This window comes from Pristiophorus japonicus, chromosome 9 (genome assembly GCF_044704955.1).
Source record: "Pristiophorus japonicus isolate sPriJap1 chromosome 9, sPriJap1.hap1, whole genome shotgun sequence".
NCBI lineage: Eukaryota > Metazoa > Chordata > Chondrichthyes > Pristiophoridae > Pristiophorus > Pristiophorus japonicus.
In genome coordinates this window covers 180,733,492-180,753,947 of record NC_091985.1, presented here as the reverse complement: position 1 = coordinate 180,753,947, position 20,456 = coordinate 180,733,492, and the positions used below count along the sequence as shown (strand labels likewise).

Genomic DNA, 20,456 nt, shown 5'->3' with positions numbered 1-20,456 from the left:
AGGTGTTGCTACAGTTGTACAGGGCCTTGGTGAGGCCACACCTGGAGTATTGTGTACAGTTTTGGTCTCCTAACCTGAGGAAGGACATTCTTGCTATTGAGGGAGTGCAGCGAAGGTTCACCAGACTGATTCCCGGGATGGTGGGACTGACCTATCAAGAAAGACTGGTTCAACTGGGCTTGTATTCACTGGAGTTCAGAAGAATGAGAGGGGACCTTATAGAAACGTTTAAAATTCTGATGGGTTTAGACAGGTTAGATGCAGGAAGAATGTTCCCAATGTTGGGGAAGTCCAGAACCAGGGGTCACAGTCTGAGGATAAGGGGTAAGCCATTTAGGACCGAGATGAGGAGAAACTTCTTCACCCCGAGAGTGGTGAACCTGTGGAATTCTCTACCACAGAAAGTAGCTGAGGTCAATTCACTAAATATATTCAAAAGGGAGTTAGATGAAGTCCTTACTACTCGGGGGATCAAGGGTTATGGCGAGAAAGCAGGAAGGGGGTACTGAAGTTTCATGTTCAGCCATGAACTCATTGAATGGCGGTGCAGGCTAGAAGGGCTGAATGGCCTGCTCCTGCACCTATTTTCTATGTTTCTATGTTTTTCACACTGGGAAGTGCCACCGTGTTGGTGAGCTAGAAACCCCCAGAGGCAGGAGAAGCGATCGGCCATTAAGCCGGACACTGAGCCCGCCGAGCGCTCTGCCCCGGTTCCCCCCGCCCCGCCCGGTTTACCCACATTGCCCAACCGCTGTTTGCAGCAAACCGCGCTGCATCCGGGGTCTCGGGTGAGCGGGGCTGCACCGAGCATGCGCACTGCGGCCACACAGCGTGATCGCTACATAAATTAGTGACCCTGGCTGAGTCCTCTCGTCCTATTGGCTGCACACAGGGGAGGGACAGCCCCTTGCACCAATCCCAGTTCCGCTCGAGCTCCGTCCACCATGTGTGAGGTCTGGGCCCCGCCCACACAGCGCGCGAGACATGGCCCCGCCCACACAGCGCGCGGGACATGACCCCGCCCACCGTGTGTGAGGTGAGGGTCCTGTCCACGCTGCCCTGAGCCCAGCAGCGGGAATGCTGCAATGTGAGAGAATAAAGAGAGAAGGTGCTGGGGACAGTGTGTGTGGGGGGAGAGAGTGAGAGAGAATGGACTTCAGGGAAGATCATTGTCATTGGCCTGAAATTCAGGCAGTGCAGCTGAAAGATTGACTGACAATATACAGCACTGTTTCCTGACACAACATGTTAATGCAGTAACTGGGGAAAACCAGAGATTGGATCTGGTGTTTAGTAGTGAGCCTGACCTGGAATCAGGCCTCCGTGTGGGGAACATCTGGGCAACACTGAACACATTATACCGTGCCAATTGGCCGGGAGGACCAAAGGGACTGAGAACCTGCCACTCGGACCGCATTTCAGGGCAAACTTCTCCAAACTGGCAGAGGACTTGCAACAGGTAAATTGGCCAACACTGCTTGGTGATTATGCAACTGACGTTGAATATAAATGGAAAGTTTTTAAGTATACGATTAAAAATGTGGTAAACAAACATAGCCAAAATCAAAAGAAAGAAATGTGGTAAGAAAAAGCCAAGATGGCCGACTGGCTCTGTACAAAGATTTAAACAGAAATGTTTCCATAACTTACATAATTTAACACTCAAATAAATAGGTTGAATACAAAGAACAACTAAAGAAAACGAAGGCTAATAGCCGATCAGCAAAAAGGATCTCGGAAAAAAAGGATTGTAGATGACTAGCAGTCATGAGAAGAGCATTTTCAGCTAAATGTAGAGTCAGAGAACTACCAAAGACTGTATTGGGCCACTGAAGAGTGTTCAAAGACAGGTTACAAAGGACTCACTGAGTATGGCGGAAATATTAACGCTAACATATTAGAAGTTAATAACACTAGTTTTATCAGTAACATTAACATAGATAAGCATATTGTTTTAGAAAAAATTAAGAACTTATAAATAGATAGAGCAGCCGAGCCGAATGATATCCACCCGGGTGTCCTCCAGGGGATGGGACACGTGCTGTGTGAGGGTCCTCCGGGAAAAGGGACATGTGCTGTGTGAGGGTCCTCTGGGAAAAGGGACATGTGCTGTGTGAGGGTCCTCCAGGAAATGGGACATGTGCTGTGTGAGGGTCCTCCAGGAAATGGGACATGTGCTGTGTGAGCCGCTCCGGGAGATGGGACATGTGCTGTGCGATCCCCTCCGGGAGATGGGACATATGCTGTGTGAGCTCCTCCGGGAGATGGGACACGTGCTGTGTGAGGGTCCTCCGGGAAATGGGACATGTGCTGTGTGAGCCCCTGCGGGAGATGGGACATGTGCTGTGCGAGCCCCTGCGGGAGATGGGACATGTGCTGTGCGAGCCCCTCCGGGAGATGGGACACATGCTGTGTGAGCCCCTGCGGGAGATGGGACATGTGCTGTGCGAGGGTCCTCCGGGAGATGGAACATGTGCTGTGCGAGCCCCTCCGGGAGATGGGACATGTGCTGTGTGAGAGTCCTCCGGGAGATGGGACACATGCTGTGTGAGAGTCCTCCGAGAGATGGGACATGTGCTGTGCGAGCCGTTCCGGGAGATGGAACATGTGCTGTGCGAGCCCCTCCGGGAGATGGGACATGTGCTGTGTGAGAGTCCTCCGAGAGATGGGACACATGCTGTGTGAGGGTCCTCCGGGAGATGGGACATGTGCTGTGCGAGCCGTTCCGGGAGATGGGACATGTGCTGTGCGAGCCACTCCGGGAGATGGGACATGTGCTGTGCGAGCCCCTCCGGGAGATGGAACATGTGCTGTGCGAGCACCTCCGGGAGATGGGACATGTGCTGTGCGAGCCCCTCCGGTAGATGGGACACGTGCTGTGTGAGGGTTCTCCGGGAGATGGGACATGTGCTGTGTGAGGGTCCTCTGGGAGATGGGACATGTGCTGTGCGATCCCCTCCGGGAGATGGGACATGTGCTGTATGAGCCCCTCCGGGAGATGGGACATGTGCTGTGTGAGCCCCTCCGGGAGATGGGACATGTGCTGTGTGAGCCCCTACGGGAGATGGGACATGTGCTGTGTGAGCCCCTCCGGGAGATGGGACATGTGCTGTGTGAGGGTCCTCCGGGAGATGGGACACATGCTGTGTGAGCCCACCGGGAAATGGGACATGTGCTGTGCGAGCCCCTCCGTGAGATGGGACATGTGCTGTATGAGCCCCTCCGGGAGATGGGACACATGCTGTGTGAGCCCACCGGGAAATGGGACATATGCTGTGCGAGCCCCTCCCTGAGATGGGACATATGCTGTGCGAGCCCCTCAGGGAGATGGGACATGTGCTGTGTGAGGGTCCTCCGGGAGATGGGACATGTGCTGTGTGAGGGTCCTCCGGGAGATGGGACATGTGCTGTGTGAGGGTCCTCCGGGAGATGGGACATGTGCTGTGCGAGCCCCTCAGGGAGATGGGACATGTGCTGTGTGAGGGTCCTCCGGGAGATGGGACATGTGCTGTGCGAGCCCCTCTGGGAGATGGGACATGTGCTGTGCAAGCCCCTCTGGGAGATGGGACATGTGCTGTGCAAGCCCCTCCGGGAGATGGGACATGTGCTGTGCGAGCCCCTCCGGGAGATGGGACATGTGCTGTGCAAGCCGCTCCGGGGGATGGGAGATGGGACATGTGCTGTGCGAGCCCCTCCAGGAGATGGGACATGTGCTGTGCAAGCCCCTCCGGCAGATGGGACATGTGCTGTGCAAGCCCCTCCGGCAGATGGGACATGTGCTGTGCAAGCCCCTCCGGCAGATGGGACATGTGCTGTGCGAGCCCCTGGCCTGTATGTTTAACAGCTCATTGCAATCTGGAATGGTTCCTAGAGATAGGAAGGAGGCTAAAGTTAAAAACGGTGACAAGGCAGACCCAGGTAACGAGAGGCCCGTCAGTTTAATATCAGTAATAGGTAAGATGCTTGAAAGAATCATAAGGGATGCAATGTATGAATACTTGGATTGGGAGGGACATATTAGGGACACCCAACATGTCTTCATTAAAAAAAAGTTCATGTCTCACAGCTCTAATTGTATTTTTTGAAGAAGTTATAAAGTTAGTTGATGAGGGAAACCCAGCAGACATTATCTACTTAGATTCCCAAAAACCTTTTGACGAGTTACTGCACAAGAGACTTATCTATAAGATCGGAGCCTATGGTATTAATGGAAATATATTGAGCTGGATACAGAACTGGCTGGCAGGATGCAGGTAGAGCAGTTATGGATGGATTTGGATCTGTTTGGTTTCTGGTCACCAGTGGTGTCCCGCAGGGATCAGTGTTGGGATCGTTGCTTTTCACTATTTTTATTAATGATCTGGATTTTGAGGTTGGGGGCACAATTTGGAAATTATAGCAAGATCTGTGCAAGTGCTAGAACTGTAGATGAGGCTCGTCTGATTCAGGCAGATCTTAAAGTGTTGGAAGACTGGCCTCATGACTGTAAAATTACGTATAACTTAGATAAGTTCAGTGTTATGCATGTGGGCAGGGCAAATGCTCAACATTCGTATACCCTCCAGGGAAAGGCATTAAAGATGGTAGAGATAAAAAGAGATTTAGGCTTCATAGTGTATACACCTTTAAAGGTACTCGAGCAATGCCATGCAATGATAGCTAGAGCAAATAGGGTGTTGAAGTGTATCCATAGGACGATTGAGTACAGGACGAGGCGTACTGTTTTGTTCGAGTACAAGACCTTAGTCAGGCCGCACTTGGAATACTGTGTCCAGTTTTGGTCTCCTCACATGGTGGGTGATATTGAGGCTCTGGCAAGGGTGCAGAAGAGGGCCACTAGACAAATTCCAAGTCTAAAGCATCTTAGTTATCAAGATAGGCTAAAAGAGTTGTGACTCTTTACCTTAGAGCAGCGTAGACTTAGGGGGATATGATTGATGTTTATAAGATAATGAAGGGAATAGACAGTGTTCCAGCTGACCGTTTATTTCAATTAAATAGGTTAGGCAGGAGCAAGGGGCACAAAATTAAGTTGTACAAGGCTAGATCTAGATTAGATGTCAGGAGCTGGATTTGTTTCTGGCTGCGATGGCAGGCGTGGTTCTTTTCCCAGAGAACAGTAAACCTCTGGAACAAGCTGCCCTCTCATGTGGTGGATGCAGACTCACTGAATTCCTTCAAGCAAAAGCTGGATTTGTTTCTGGCTGCGGTGGAGATTAACACTTACAGAAGGTAGGTACTGCAGAGAATTTAATGGCCAGGGTGATCTTCTGGACGAGTTTCGATTGCTTAGATGACGCGGAGAGGAATTTCCCAGATTTTATTTACCCAAATTGGCGTCAGTTTAAAAAAAAATCTGCTTTTTTGCCTCTCCCAGGAGATCACATGGATTCGGGTGGAGTGGAGTGTATATGCTGTGATATATCGCAATTGTGTGGGACAGGCTTGATGGACCAGATGGTCTTTACCTGTCCATCATTTTTCATATGTAGTAAAACGTTTCCTCTACATTGTCCTATCGAACACTACCAGGGCAGGTACAGCACTGATTAGATTCAAAGTAAAGCTCCCTCTACACGATCTCATAAAACAATCCCACGGCAGCTACAGCACGGCGAAGATACAGAATAAATCTCAGGCCCTGAATTAGAGCCCACATGCCCCGTGGTGACAGTCCCGGGTGAGCTGGGTCACTGGCCACCATCTTGCACAGGGTGGGATCAGGGCACATGTGCGGCCATCTTGGTTCAGATACAGAGAGTGGGCGGAGCTTCAGAATCGCTGTTCCCAACTGGGTCACAGTGCCCGGGAGATGGAGCATCTTGGGCAATGGGTTTATCATCATCTTAGAATCAGAGAGTGGTTACAGCACGGAAGGAGGCCATTTGGCCCGTCGAGCCCGTGCCGGCTATCTGCAAGAGCTTCTGTTAATCCCACTCTATCTGCTCTGACCGGGCCCCTCATGACTTTGAACACCTCTGTCAAATTTCCTCTCAATCTTCTCTGTTCTGAGGAGAACAACCCCAGCTTTTCCAGACTATCCACGTAACTGAAGTCCCTCATCCCTGGAATCATTCTCGTCAATCTTTTCTGCTCCCTCTCGAAAGCCTTCAATACTCCACAATACTCCAGTTGAGGCCGAACTAATATTTTACGCGGGTTCATCATAATATCCACACTTCTGAACTCTATACCTCTAATCATGAAGCCGAGGATCCCGTAAGCCTTTGTAACCACTTTCTCAACCTGCGCTGCCACTATCAGCGATTGGTGCACATATTCTCCTGGATCTCTCTGTTCACTCATCCCTTTAAAATTGTACCCTTTAGTTTATATTGCCTCGCCTCTTTCTTCCTACCAAAATGTATCACCTTTGAACTTTCCCACGTTAAATTTCATCTGCCACATGTCCATCCATTCCACCAGCCTGTCTATGTCTTTCTGAAGTCTATCATTATCCTCTTCACTGTTCACTATACTTCCAAGTTTTGTGTCGTCTGCAAATTTGGAAATTGTGCCCTGTACACCCAAGTCTAAGTCATTAATATAGGTCAAGAAAAGCAGTGGCCCCAGTACCGACCCCTGGGGAACACCACTTCCTCCAGTCTGAAAAACAACCGTTCACCACTACTCTGTGTCACTTAGCCACTTTCATATCCATGCTGCCACTGTCCCCGTTATTCTGTGGACTTCGATTTTGCTGGTATTGGTAACACGCCCGGGATGACTAAACACTAAACCCAATCTGTTAATCACTTTCAGTTACCGGACTTAGCATGTACCCCACAGCATCTCTTCTACCTTCAATATGTGAATAGAGCATCACGCCTGCAAACCTGGTTTAAGTTTATATCCACTCAGCAAATCGATTTTAAGAAAAGCTTGTAGGCCGATGAGACACTGTTAAGGTGCCAGTGTGCTGCTGGTTTGCTCGGCATTTTGCCTGTAATGGACACTGTATTTTGGTCTCCGTATTTAAGGAAGGATATACTTGCATTGGAGGCTGTTCAGAGAAGGTTCACTACGTTGATTCCGGAGATGAGGGGGTTGACTTATGAAGATAAGTTGAGTAGGTTGGGCTTATACACATTGGAGCTCAGAAGAATGAGAGGTGATCTTATCGAAACATATATAATGAGGGGGCTCGACAAGGTGGATGCAGAAAGGACATTTCAACTCAGGGGAAACTAAAACTAGGGGACATAGTCTTAGAATAAGGGGTCGCCCATGTGAAACTGAGATGAGGAATTTCTTCTCTCAGAGGGTTGTAAATCTATGGAATCCTCTGTCCCAGAGAGCTGTGGAGGCTAGGTCTTTGAATATAATTAAGGCGGAGATAGACAGATTTTTGAGTGATAAGGGAGTAAAGGGTCATGGGGAACGGGCAGGGAAGTGGAACTGAGTCCATGATCAGATCAGCGATGATCTTATTAAATGGCGGAGCAGGATCAAGGGTCCAAATGTTCTATTCCTGCTTCTATTTCTTATATTCCAACTGAACATTTCTCCCAGTGTAACCTTTGCTGTATTGAAATATGTGTCTTTTAATAAGCCTCAGGTCCTTGCTCATGTCTGCTGCAATTGTATAGAAAGGGTATGTGTAAAGAGATGGTCTTTGTATGGAGATGTGAAACAAGGAAACACTATCTGTGTGTGACAGTGACACAGCCTTGTGGTCACAGTCAGAACAATACGCCGATATCCTTGTGGTTATGGTTTGAGCAGGGTCAGTTCACCAATGCTCAAGCTAAGAGGTAGCAGGATCGGGAGCAGCGGCAGTAAATAAAATCTAAATGTAAATTCCAATATAGTTTATCTTCATTTATTCCTATTTTAATAGTTTTTGCTGAATGTGGCCCATGCCAAGTGCCAGGATATTGAATCAGGCCCACCATAGAAAATTAGGTTCACACTCTGGAGGTAGACAATGTCAACTAGATTCTCCCCATCCACCAACCTAACAACTTCTTCACTAACTCAAGCTAGTTTGTAAGATGTGACCTTGTTTTGCGGAAGCCTTGTTCAGTACCTGTAATGGCCCTTCCCTTTCCCCATGATCGAAAACAGCATCTTTCCAGTGATCGAGGTCACATTAATGGGTCTTTAGTTCCCTGCCTCAGATTTGTCCCCAATTTGGAAAATGGAAACTACGTGTGCTGACTTCCAATCTCGGGGAACAATCCATGACTATTGAGCAGTTGGAGATATGGACAAGGGGCTGACAGAGCACCCGTCCCATCTCGTTAACCACCCTTGGGTGGGTATCATCTGGACCTTCACGTATCAGAACCTAGTCAAAATTAACTTTATCCTCCCCTTTTATAGGGGGCACTTGGAGGAAAAAAAAAGCCTTGTAAATGGTTGGTTTTTCCCCCAGATCGGGGGGGCACGGTTTAATGTTTTTTGTTTACTCCCAAAAAGAGTTTCATGCACAAGGACCCCTCCGTGACCTTCAGTTCCGTGCGGAGGGGTTTCCTGTACGGGCTGCTCCTGCACACTCTCAACTTTGCCATCCTCGCCTGCCGTCCGGACACACCATGGCGTACCATCTTGCCGTCCAGAGGAGGCGGGGGTCCCCGATGAAGGGCACTCTATGCGGGGGTCCTCCCACTGTTTATCGGGGACTTGGCCTGGAGGGTGGTGCATGGAGCAGTGCCGTGCAATAAATTTTTAAGCCGGTTCACGGGCTCCCAGGCTGCCTGCAATTTCTGCGGTCTGGAAGAGTCTGTGTTCCATGTTTTTATTGATTAAAAAAACAAAAAAGATTAACCCGCACAGTGACTTTGCTGTTGGTGAAGAGAGACGAGAAAGACCAAAGTGCTGTTTGCCCCTCTCAGTGTGGCCCTGAAGGACTGTGTCCAGGCTGAAGTTCTGTTTCCCCCATACGATTCTCCCCCCAGATTGTCCTTTCTCAGCTCCAGCCAGGTGATGCTAAACACCCAGGTGGCAAAGACAAAAATCCACAGCAATATGTTAAAAGCAACACTAATTTATGTGTCTGTATCCCAAATATTAAACTCCAGTTCCGTTACAGGAGTTATTAACATCAGCATTACAAGAGTTATAAACCCCAACTGTCAGAATGAACACGATTCGATCCGGGATGTGATTAACAGCAGCAATAACAGCAGAATCCAACCCCTGCAGTCACTTGTGAACTCGCTGGTGTCTCCGCAGGTGGGATGACCGAGTGAATCCCTTCCCACATTCAGAGCAGGTGAACGACCTCTCCGCAGTGTGAACTCGCTGGTGTGTCAGCAGGTCGGATGACTGAGTAAATCCCTTCCCACACTCAGAGCAGGTGAACGGTCTCTCCCCAGTGTGAACTCGCTGGTGCGTCCGCAGGTGGGATGACTGAGTGAATCCCTTCCCACAGTCAGAGCAGGTAAATGGCCTCTCCCCAGTGTGAACTCGCTGGTGTCTCAGCAGGTTGGATGACCGAGTGAATCCCTTCCCGCACTCTGAGCAGGTGAATGGCCTCTCCCCAGTGTGAACTCGCTGGTGTCTCAGCAGGTCGGATGATGTAGTGAATTCCTTCCCACAGTCGGAGCAGGTGAAAGGCCTCTCCCCAGTGTGAACTCGCTGGTGTATCAGCAGGTGGGATAACCAAATGAATCCCTTCCCACAGTTGGAGCAGATGAACGGCCTCTCCCCAGTGTGAATTTGTTGATGTGTTTCCAGCTGGGACAAGTAGTTGAATCGTTTCCCACAGTCCCCACATTTAAATGGTTTCTCCCCAGTGTGACTGCGCTTGTGTCTCTCCAGGTTGGATGATTGGTTGAAGCCTTGTCCACACTCTGAGCACATGTACCATTTCTCCTTGCTGTGAACGGTACCTTCTGCTTCCATGGTCAAAAACTGATGATATTCCAGTCCGAATGTATCGAGTGACTCTGTCAGATCTTGGTGATGTTTGGTTTGAGCTTCCAGTCTACAAATCCTCCCCTTTTAACACCCTGTAAAGTGAATTTCAAACAGGAAAAAGTGAGTGTGAGAGAGAAATCAAAGGCAAAAATCAAAAAGCATTACATTACCACAAAATTCTAAAATGTTAAAAAAAACAAGCCTGAAGGCTCTGTGTCTCAATGCGAGGAGCATTCGTAATAAGGTGGATGAATTAACTGCGCAGATAGATATATGTTAATGGTAATTGGGATTAGAGAGACATGGCTCCAGGGTGACCAAGGCTGGGAACTCAACATCCAGGGGTATTCAATATTCAGGAAGGATAGACAGAAAGGAAAAGGAGGTGGGGTAGGGTTGCTGGTTAAAGAGGAGATTAACGCAATAGTAAGGAAGGACATTAGCTTGGATGTTGTGGAATCTGCATGGGTAGAGCTTCGGAACACCAAAGGGCAGAAAACGCAAGTGGGAGTTGTGTACAGACCACCAAATAGTAGTAGTGAGGTTGGGGATGGCATCAAACAGCAAATTAGGGATGCGTGCAATAAAGATACAGCAGTTATCATGGGTGACTTTAATCTACATATAGATTGGGCTAACCTAACTGGTAGCAATATGACGGAGGAGGATTTCCTGGCGTGTATAAGGGATGGTTTTCTCGACCAATATGTCGAGGAACCAACTACAGAGCTAGCCATTCTAGACTGGGTGTTGTGTTGAGAGAGGATTAATTAGCAATCTTGTTGTGCGAGGCCCCATGGGGAATAGTGACCGTAATATGGTAGAATTCTTCATTAAGGTGGAGAGTGACAGTTAATTCAGAGACTAGGGTCCTGAACTTAAAGAAAGGTAACTTCGATGGTATTAGATTTGAATTGGCTAGTACAAACTGGTGAATTATACTTAAAGGGCTGACGGTGGATAGGCAATGGCAGATATTTAAAGATCACATGGATGAACTTCAACAATTGTACATCCCTGTCTGGGGTAAAAATAAAATGGGGAAAGTGGCTCAACCGTGGCTAACAAGGGAAATTAGGAATAGTGTTAAATCCAAGGAAGAGGCATATAAATTGGCCAGAAAAAGCAGCAAATCTGAAGACTGGTAGAGATTTAGAATTCAGCAGAGGAGGACAAAGGGTTTAATTAGGAGGGGGAAATTAGAGTATGAAAGTAAGCTTACAGGGAACATAAAAACTGACTGCAAAAGCTTCTATAGATATGTGAAGAGAAAAAGATTAGCGGAAACAAATGTAGGTCCCTTGCAGTCAGAATCAGGTGAATTTATAATGGGGAACAACGAAATGGTAGACCAATTGAAAAATACTTTGGTTCTGCCTTCACTAAGGAAGACACAAATAACCTTCTGGAAATACTAGGGGACCGAGGGTCCAGCGAGAAGGAGGAACTGAAGGAAATCCTTATTCGTCAGGAAATTATGTTAGGGAAATTGATTGGGATTGAAGGCCGATCAATCCCTGGGGCCTGATAGTCTGCATCCCAGAGTACTTAAAGAAGTGGCCCTAGAAATAGTGGATGCATTGGTGATCATTTTCCAACAGTCCATCGACCTTGGATCAGTTCCTATGGACTGGAGGGTAGCTAGTGTAACACCACTTTTTAAAAAGGGTGGGAGAGAAAAAACAGGTAATTATAGACTGGTTAGCCTGACATCAGTAGTGGGGAAAATTTTGGAATCAATTATTAAGGATGAAATAGCAGTGCATTTGGAAAGCAGTGACAGGATCGGTCCAAGTCGGCATAGATTTATGAAAGGGAAATCATGCTCGACAAATCTTCTGGAATTTTTTGAGGATGTAACAAGTAGAGTGGACAAGGGAGAACCAGAGGATGTGGTGTATTTGGACTTTCAAAAGGCTTTTGACAAGGTCCCACACAAGAGATTGGTGTGCAAAATTAAAGCACATGGTATTGGGGGTAATGTCCTGACGTGGATAGAGAACTGGTTAGCAGACAGGAAGCAGAGAATCGGGATAAATGCGTCCTTTTCAGAATGACAGGCAGTGACTAGTGGAGCCCCGCAGGGCTCAGTGCTGGGACCCCAGCTCTTTACAATATACATTAATGATTTAGATGAAGGAATTGAGTGTAATATCTCCAAGTTTGCAGATGACACTAAACTGGGTGGCGGTGTGAGCCGTGAGGAGGATGCTAAGAGGCTGCAGGGTAACTTGGGCAGGTTAGGTGAGTGGACAAATGCATGGCAGATGCACTATAATGTGGATAACTGTGAGGTTATCCACTTTGGGGGCAAAAACACAAAGGCAGAATATTATCTGAATGGCGGCAGATTAGGAAAAGGGGAGGTGCAACGAGACCTGGGTGTCATGGTTAATCAGTCATTGAAAGTTGGCATGCAGGTACAACAGGCAGTGAAGAAGGCAAATGGTATGTTGGTCTTTATAGCTAGGGGATTTGAATACAGGAGCAGGGAGGTCTTACTGCAGTTGTACAGGGCCTTGATGAGGTCTCACCTGGAATATTGTGTTCAGTTTCAGTCTCCTAATCTGAGGAAGGACGTTCTTGCTATTGAGGGAGTGCAGCGAAGGTTCACCAGACTGATTCCTGGGATGGCTGGACTGACATATGAGGAGAGACTGGATCAACTGGGCCTTTATACACTGGAGTTTAGAAGGATGAGAGGGGATCTCATAGAAATATATAAGATTCTGACGGGACTGGACAGGTTAGAAGCGGGAAGAGTGTTCCCGATGTTGGGGAAGTCCAGAACCAGGGGACACAGTTTTAGGATAAGGGGTAGGCCATTTAGGACTGAAATGAGGAGAAACTTCTTCACTCAGAGCGTTGTTAACCTGAGGAATTCCCTGCCGCAGAGAGTTGTTGATGTCAGTTCATCGGATATATTCAAGAGGGAGTTAGATATGGCCCTTATGGCTAAAGGGATCAAAGGGTTTTGAGAGAAAGCAGGAAAGGAGTACTGAGGGAATGATCAACCATGATCTTATTGAATGTTGGTGCAGGCTTGAAGGACCGAATGGCCTACTCCTGCACCTATATTCTAGGTTTCTATATTTGACTTATGAGAAAAGGTTGAGCAGGTTGGGCCTCTACTCAGTGGAATTCAGAAGAATGAGAGGTGATTTATCAAAACGTATATTATTATAAGGGGGCTTGACAAGGTGGATGCAAAGAGGATGTTTCCAATGATGGGGGAGACTAGAACTAGGGGGAATAATCTTTAAATAAGGGGCCGCCCATTTAAAACTGAGATGAGGAGGAATTTCTTCTCTAACAGGGTTTGTAAATCTGGAATTCGCTTCGTCAGAGAGCTGTGGAAGCTGGGACATTGAATAAATTTAAGACACAGATAGACAGTTTCTTAACTGATAAGGGAATAAGGGGCTATGGGGAGCCTGCAGGGAAGTGGACCAGAGTCCATGATCGGATCCACCATGATCGTACTAAATGGTGAAGATGGCTCCGCAAGATCCTGCAAATCCCCTGGGAGGACAGGTGTACCAACATCAGTGTCCTCGTCCAGGCTAACATCTCGAGCATTGAAGCACTGACCACACTCGATCAGCTTTGCTGGGCAGGCCACATAGTTCGCATGCCAGACACGAGACTCCCCAAGCAAATGCTCTATGTGGAGCCCCTTCACGGCAAATGAGCCAAAGGTTGGCAGCGGAAACATTACAAGGACACCCTCAAAGCCTCCCTGGTATAGTGCGACATCACCACTGACACCTGGGAGTGTCTGGCCAAAGACCGCCCTTGGTGGAGAAAATGCATCCGGAAGGGCGTTGAGCTCTTTGAATCTCAATGGTGAGAGAACGTGCAGCAAACCAGTCCCACCCACCTCTTCCCTCGGCGAATGTCTGTCCCACCTGTGACAGAGGCTGTGGCTCTCGCATTGGACTGTTCAGCAACCAAAGAACTCACTTCAGGATTGGAAGCAAGTCTTCCTCAATTCCGAGGGACTGCGTATGATGAAATGGTGAAGCAGGCTCGAGGGGCCGTATGGCCTACTCCTGCTCCTATTTCTTATGTTCTTATATTGTGGGTGTCTGGTATGGGAGTGTGGATTTGACTCTGTATCTGTCCATCTCTTTTATGTGAATGAGGGTTTTACACTATGTCAGTTTCTGATACGAGAGTGTGGGTTTTATCCTGTACCTGTCAATTTCTGGTAATTGCCTGTGGGTTTCATTCTGTCTCTTTCCATTCCTGGTGTGTGTCTTGTGCTGTATCTGTCCATTTCTTATGTGAATGTGAGCTCTACTCCATACCCGTCATTCTCCAGTATAGAAACATTGAAATTTACAGCGCAGAAGGAGGCCATTTCGGCCCATCATGTCCACACCGGCCGATAAAGGGACGCACAGCCCTTAGTCAGCAGCCCAAAAGGTTACATATAAACCTATGAACAATGACAGAAAGGCAAAGAGCACCCAGCCGAACCAGTCCGCCTTACACAACTGCAACACCCCTTATACTGAAACATTTTACACTCCACACCAAGCGAAGCCGTGTGATCTCCTGGGAGAGGCAAAAACCAGATTAAAACACAGGCCAATTTAGGGAGAAAAAAATCTCGGAAAATTCCTCTCCGACCCATCCAGGTAATTGAAACAAGTCCAGGAGATCACCCTGGCCGAATCCGATGCACAAAGGATAGGTTTGTTGAGCAAAAGATAGAAAATACATGGTCCCGGTGGTTTAAAAAAAAAATTATTTGCAACACTATCACTTATTTGTCGAAAGAAAACACACAATCATTGATTACATTAGGTTGAAAGACATAAATTTAGTCTAGGAATGAGATAAAGAATGCCTTTTAAAAAAGGCCTGTGAGGGTCTCTTGAGGCTGCAGGCTGGGGAAGTACGCTCCCATTTTCCTTTGTGTAAAACCTTGACATGAAAGCTTCTAGCTCAGTAAAAAGAGTTTTAAATAAAGATTGGCATTACAAAATTTGAAGTGGGATTCGGAGATATTAAGAGAAGGCACAGCAAAATACTGAGATGGATTCAAACTAAAAAAAAAAGTTACTAAATTAAATCTGATCTCTTAAAGAAAAAAGGAGGAAATAAAACTAAAAGGTTTGGAAACAATCTAGAAATACCTTCAGGGATCAGGTCAAACTCCTGGGCGAGTGGCGAGCTATCTGTGAAGGTGTAATAGGGACTTTGAAAAAATGTTAAAACAGCAAGCTTTAGCAGTTTAGAAAAAGACATTGTAACGACCTTGAAACAGGAACATTTTGAGATAACGAAAAGCAGCCCTCAAAGCCTACGTGCTAGACTCCGTTCTAGTTATGGAGAAAAGAAAAAGATAAAGACGCCACTTTGAAAGTAAACAAATTGAATGAATTTGAAATAAAAAGTGTCTTCGATTGTCTAATGATTTTAAATGAACAAATTTACGGAGTCACGAGCCCTCCGTGTAAAATACAAAACCTAATTTGAAGACAGGTGATCTGAAAAAAAAAAGACGTAATGCACTAATTAGGTGCTGGAAAAAAAAGGGGTATTTGCGATGGAAAAAGACATAACTTACTAAATACTAGTTGATATCGGCTGTGAAAAAGATATTGGTTGAATTGGAAAAAAAAGAATTTGAAGAGGTAAAAGACACTCTCCATTGATAATGATTTTAAATTACGAGAAAGTTTCACTGTAGTTTGAAAGATGTCCAAAATGGACGTTGTTTATCAAGAAAAGTCCCGAACAGTCTAAACAAGCAGGAGGGTTTTGAAAATAACGAGGAAAGAAAAAACTGGGAATTAGAGAATCTTACTGAATTTTTAAATTCTTATAGAAAATGGAACTGGCACGGATGTTTAGATTTTGTGCTGAGAGAGAAATAAAACACAAGGTTTGCCCAGTGAACGGGACCGTAAAATAAAACGAAATGTTGGAATGTATACAGCGTGTGTGAAAATTGGATTTCAATAAACAAAATAGCTATTAAAAATGTGTGGTTTCGTTTTAAATCAATAAAAAAAATCTTTGGTAAGTACTTGAATTAGAAGTTAAGAAAACATTTGAGTTTAATCTAAAATGCCGTCTTTCCTGAAGAGAATACTTTTATTATGACGGCTTTACTAATGATTTCTGCTGTTTTAATGGATTTCTAATTTCTAAGCAAGTTTTGAAGGCACAAAGACTTAAAAAAAAAATTTCGGATGATTACGCAAAGTCACGTAATGACATCAGGCTTTCTTACAAACCTGTAAAGGAGTTAACCCTTTCCATTGACAGCTGTTTTATACTGGACATTATTAATTTGGATTTCTTAATAGAATAAAAAAGACTCACCTGACAGATAGAGGAAATGGTGGGATAGTCAGAATAAAAATAAAACAGAACTAGCCTATGTAATAATACTCGCCTGATACAAATAAAAGAAAGATACTCAAACAAAACAAATTCAAGAGTTAAAAGCTAAGATAAATAAGCTGGAAGAGATTTTTTTTTAAATGGGACCAGACGGATAGTGCAGTGCGCAGCCATAACACCATCACCTATGGCAATAGAGCCAATGTACCCCACGGTGGGTAAGTGTAGTCCACAAACCCAACCTAACCCTTACCTCCGACCTCGACATGCTTGGATAAAAGATGAGTAGACCAGAACCTAACACCTGGTGACAACCAGGCTATCTGTTTAAAATTTGCAGATAAAATACTCACCGAGATGGGACTGCAGCGGCTACTTCGACTCTGGAGACTCGGGATACTGGGAACCTTAAGGCCCACGCAAGCACTGGATAATACAGATGGACTACGAGAGATATAGAACACGCAGCAAAGACACAACAACATGAACTGTGGGGCTTTGTTTAATTTAATTGCCGAAATATGCATCCCAGCAGCCAAGGACTGGAGCAAGGACAGAACTTATTTTAACGCATGGCTATATATAGTGTATTAAGTAAGGTTGTAATGCAGCAGGCTGCCGATGCCATGCGCAGCAGTAGATTCCGAGGACAGGAGCAAGTTCATAGGACCGAAAGGGGAAGGGCGCAGAAATCCAACTGGATGGAATTTCAGTTCTAGAAGCTGATGCCTGGGCGGACGAAGCTGCAAACAAGCAGCCAAATCCACCGCAAGAAACAGAGGGGTGGGAACAGAACGGAGCAAAAAGCAGGGTGGGACCCCAGGATGTTTAGGAAAACTGGCCAATGGGATAAAATGATAAGGTGTATGTCCCGAAGCGTGACACGGTAACAACACGGAGAAGCCAGTATTGATAATGCGTAGCGCAAACAAGAAGCAAAAAAGGGGGGCGGATGGAGTGTGGAGGAAAGATGACAATAAAGGTCCAGCTGGGACACCAAACATGCCCAAAGGGACCCTGGGAAGCCCTACCACTGCCCCAACAACCACCCTGGGGACAACAACTCTTCCCAGCACAACCACGCAAGTCCTCCCATAAGCCCGTCCTTAAAGACTGGAGCCAAAGGGGGGCTAGTAATAAAAGAATCTAAAGAAAGGATATAATTGGGGTGCGTCAGCGACTACTTAACCTAAATCTAATGGATATCATTCTTCCTAGCTTCTGTGGGAATGAAACTATAAGTCTATACCAGAACCTGGCACAACGGATCCTCGAAGGCCCAGAATCCACTACCCTGAGATTTAATGTCAGAAAGGGAACAGGGCAAGGTCGAACAAAAAGGGGAATACTGGAAACACTAGGCACGGGTTATGCAGCAGGGGTTACGACGATGAATTCCATAGACCTGTATGCAATATACGACCGGGTTAACAACTTAACGTAAATCTTGAGGGGTTTACTGGGGAGGGACTTGGATAACCAAGCCCGACAAGCGCGGTTGGGAGATGGCGCGGAAGGGGAACTGTTACAGGTGGCCCATACATTACAGAAGCATGCCAAGACAATAAATTTGATCCACGCAATGGGGAATGACATAAGTAAATGATTACAAGCTGAGATAGTTTGCTCCGGGTATGGGGCCTGGATTAAGTTAAGTACAACATAATTTGGAGCAACTCCAGAATGGGGACATACCAGATTGGATCCCGAACAGCATACTTAACAATTGGATTCTAGATAAAAAAATGAATGACACATGCGAGGTATGAAGGAATAGTCATGCATGGGTGCCAAATTTCAGATGTATTACTGGGCGGGTGAATATGATCGGATTTGTGTTGTCCATATCACAGTATGATGTAACAAAGGGAGACCCCTTATATCAGATCAATAATATCAGTGAAGTAAGAAACCAAACTCGGTTGCGTTACCATCAGCCTGCCAGACGGGTGATTAAAATTAACAATAGTACCAAAGGCATCGACATAACTGACTGCTATAAAATTAACCAAGTGGTTTTATGTCGAGGTCGCCACGAATGACGAATGATGATTGCAGATTCCACCAAACAAACGGATGCATGCTGAGTATCACTCCTCTCGACACGATTCCGAACAATCGCTGCTCCACAAGGGAATGGAGATTTGGTGCGTGAGCACAGGAGCAGCCAACCCGATGATTAAGACCAGGGGAGGAGTCACCCACTGTGTCATCACCAACCCTAACTTCTGTTTCAGGCCCATGGGAAAAATAGACATAAATGGATACCACATACATCCCAAGACAACGGAAATCATCCAGGGAACGGTCACGGATACCCTCCGAGAGGGGTACAAGGAGGCGGTATGGGTACCGCAAGGCACCGGAATTAAATGAGGCACAATTACGTTTGGTGCAAGGAATCCAGAATCAAAGACGACAGTATATCCAGCTGATGGAAGAAGTAGACAACCTACAGAGAGACACTAACGTGATGCTGGCTGATCAGCTCTGGTACTCAAAGCTGTGGGACATTGGACTTGATATTCAAATTCACCCATGGATAAGAATAATATCACATGTACTTGTAGTAATACAGGGCCTGGTTCTGATGGTCATGATGGGATTAACATGTGCACGAATTAAACAGGTCAAACGATACGTCAGGACACGCACTATGATTAAGGCCATAAGGGATGAAAATTTAAGCAGTCCTACAGGAAGGACTTACCTTATATAACTCTGCGGAAAAGGTCTCAGGAGGTCCCGAAGCTTGGGAGATGGCCACCCAGGTGAACGGACCTATCTGGAACTTGCCTACAGGGAGATAGTTATTGGGAAATATGACAAGCTTGGCGTATAGCCAAGGGCAAAAAGGGTGGAATTGTAAGAGAAATTTGGCATTAGGGGTACCAACGGGACAAGGGTTAAAGTGCTGGTTCCTGCACCGACCCATAAGGAGATAAAAGGCCTCTCTTCGGCCTTGTACCAAGGCTTCAGGAGTTATCAATTCAATAATATTCCAACAGGATACGATGTGAGAACCTAAACAGACACTGATAAGGCTGTGAGAAGAGACCCGAGATAGACTTCATGGCACCAAAGGAAATGTATAACAAATTCCAACGAATGATACCGTTTGGGAACGGTCTAAGATGGTCACGAGATCATGGCCTGTCAGTCCGAGCTCATGACCTGTCAATCCGGAGTAGCACTGATAAGGTAGTCCAATTAGAAATCTAAGAAAGTCTTGTCCGGGAACAGAGGGGTTTTTGAAATGATTGTGCTGTTCGGGGAGCATCTCCACTCACAGGCGGCTGTGATAAGAAGTGTTCCCGGACGTTCGTAATAAAGATCGTTATACTTTGCCATCTGTCTCTGTCTGCTAACTCCGGGGGCTGTTACGCGGGTTGGGGCGAGCGTCGACCCTCTATATCAGGGGGCCCGCTCGTGGGAGGAGAAGCCTTCCCACTTTCCCCTTACAACCAGCATCGGGACATTGAACTAATCACGTTGGTCTTACCTGTATGTGCATACCCATGGTATTTACTCAATAGGTTTTGTCGTATACACGCTGGGGCTACCACATTACAATCTTTCCCCCAGATTCCGTCCACGCCTTGTTTAGCTCCCTGTCTTTTCCATTCATTTTCCTGCTGTAGGGTTGCCTCCTGTATTTTAAACACATTTACTTCTTCCGGCCCAAGCACACAGATGGTTATTTTCACCCGTAGGCCCCCTGATTCTGCTGCTCGTTTAGCTGCCTCATCCGCCCATGCATTCCCTGCTGATGTCTGTCGGTGATTTTCTTATGGTCTTTGATCTTTAATATTGCACATTCCTGGGGCTGGAGGGAAGCCTTTACCAGTTCCTTAACTATGTCCTCCTGTCGAATTGGTCCTCCCCCCGATGTCATTTAACCTCGCCGACTCCAGGATACCATATAATCGTGGACCATCCCAAACATGTATCGGCTGTCTGTATATATATTTACTCTTTTTTTACCTTTTGCCTGTTTGAGGTCTTCCGTTAGAGCGACTAATTCGGCCACTTGAGCCAAGAGGCCCCCCTCCAACTGCCCTACTCCCCGTGTTTGCCCTTCACCATCTACTACCGCCCACCCCATTCAGGCCATTTCGTCGATGTGCCGACGGGACCCATCTACTTAAAGGTCCTTGTCCACTCCCTCGAGTGGCTCTTCCTTTATTGAGCTATTTTGCTCTACCCCCTCTATCGGGTTACATTCATGATCC

General features: G+C 46.5%; 1 protein-coding gene and 1 long non-coding RNA gene across 3 annotated transcripts in view; one reads left to right on the top strand and one right to left on the bottom strand.

The window, feature by feature from the left end:
• The first annotated feature begins 1,014 nt into the window (after nucleotides 1-1,014).
• LOC139273362 (uncharacterized) lies at nucleotides 1,015-19,571 on the top strand. 2 transcript variants are annotated; one of them, XR_011595083.1, is made up of 2 exons: nucleotides 1,015-1,459; nucleotides 16,565-19,571. It is a non-coding gene; the product is annotated as an uncharacterized lncRNA (long non-coding RNA). The 2 variants fall into 2 exon arrangements; XR_011595082.1 differs by having other exon boundaries at nucleotides 16,543-19,571.
• Nucleotides 8,974-20,456, bottom strand: part of LOC139273361 (zinc finger protein 214-like) — a 32,264-nt gene continuing 20,781 nt past the window's right edge. The window contains exon 3 of the mRNA XM_070890191.1: nucleotides 8,974-9,956. Coding sequence (XP_070746292.1) covers nucleotides 9,148-9,849 — 702 coding nt within the window. The 5' untranslated portion in view covers nucleotides 9,850-9,956 and the 3' untranslated portion in view covers nucleotides 8,974-9,147. The remainder of the gene's footprint in view (nucleotides 9,957-20,456) is intronic.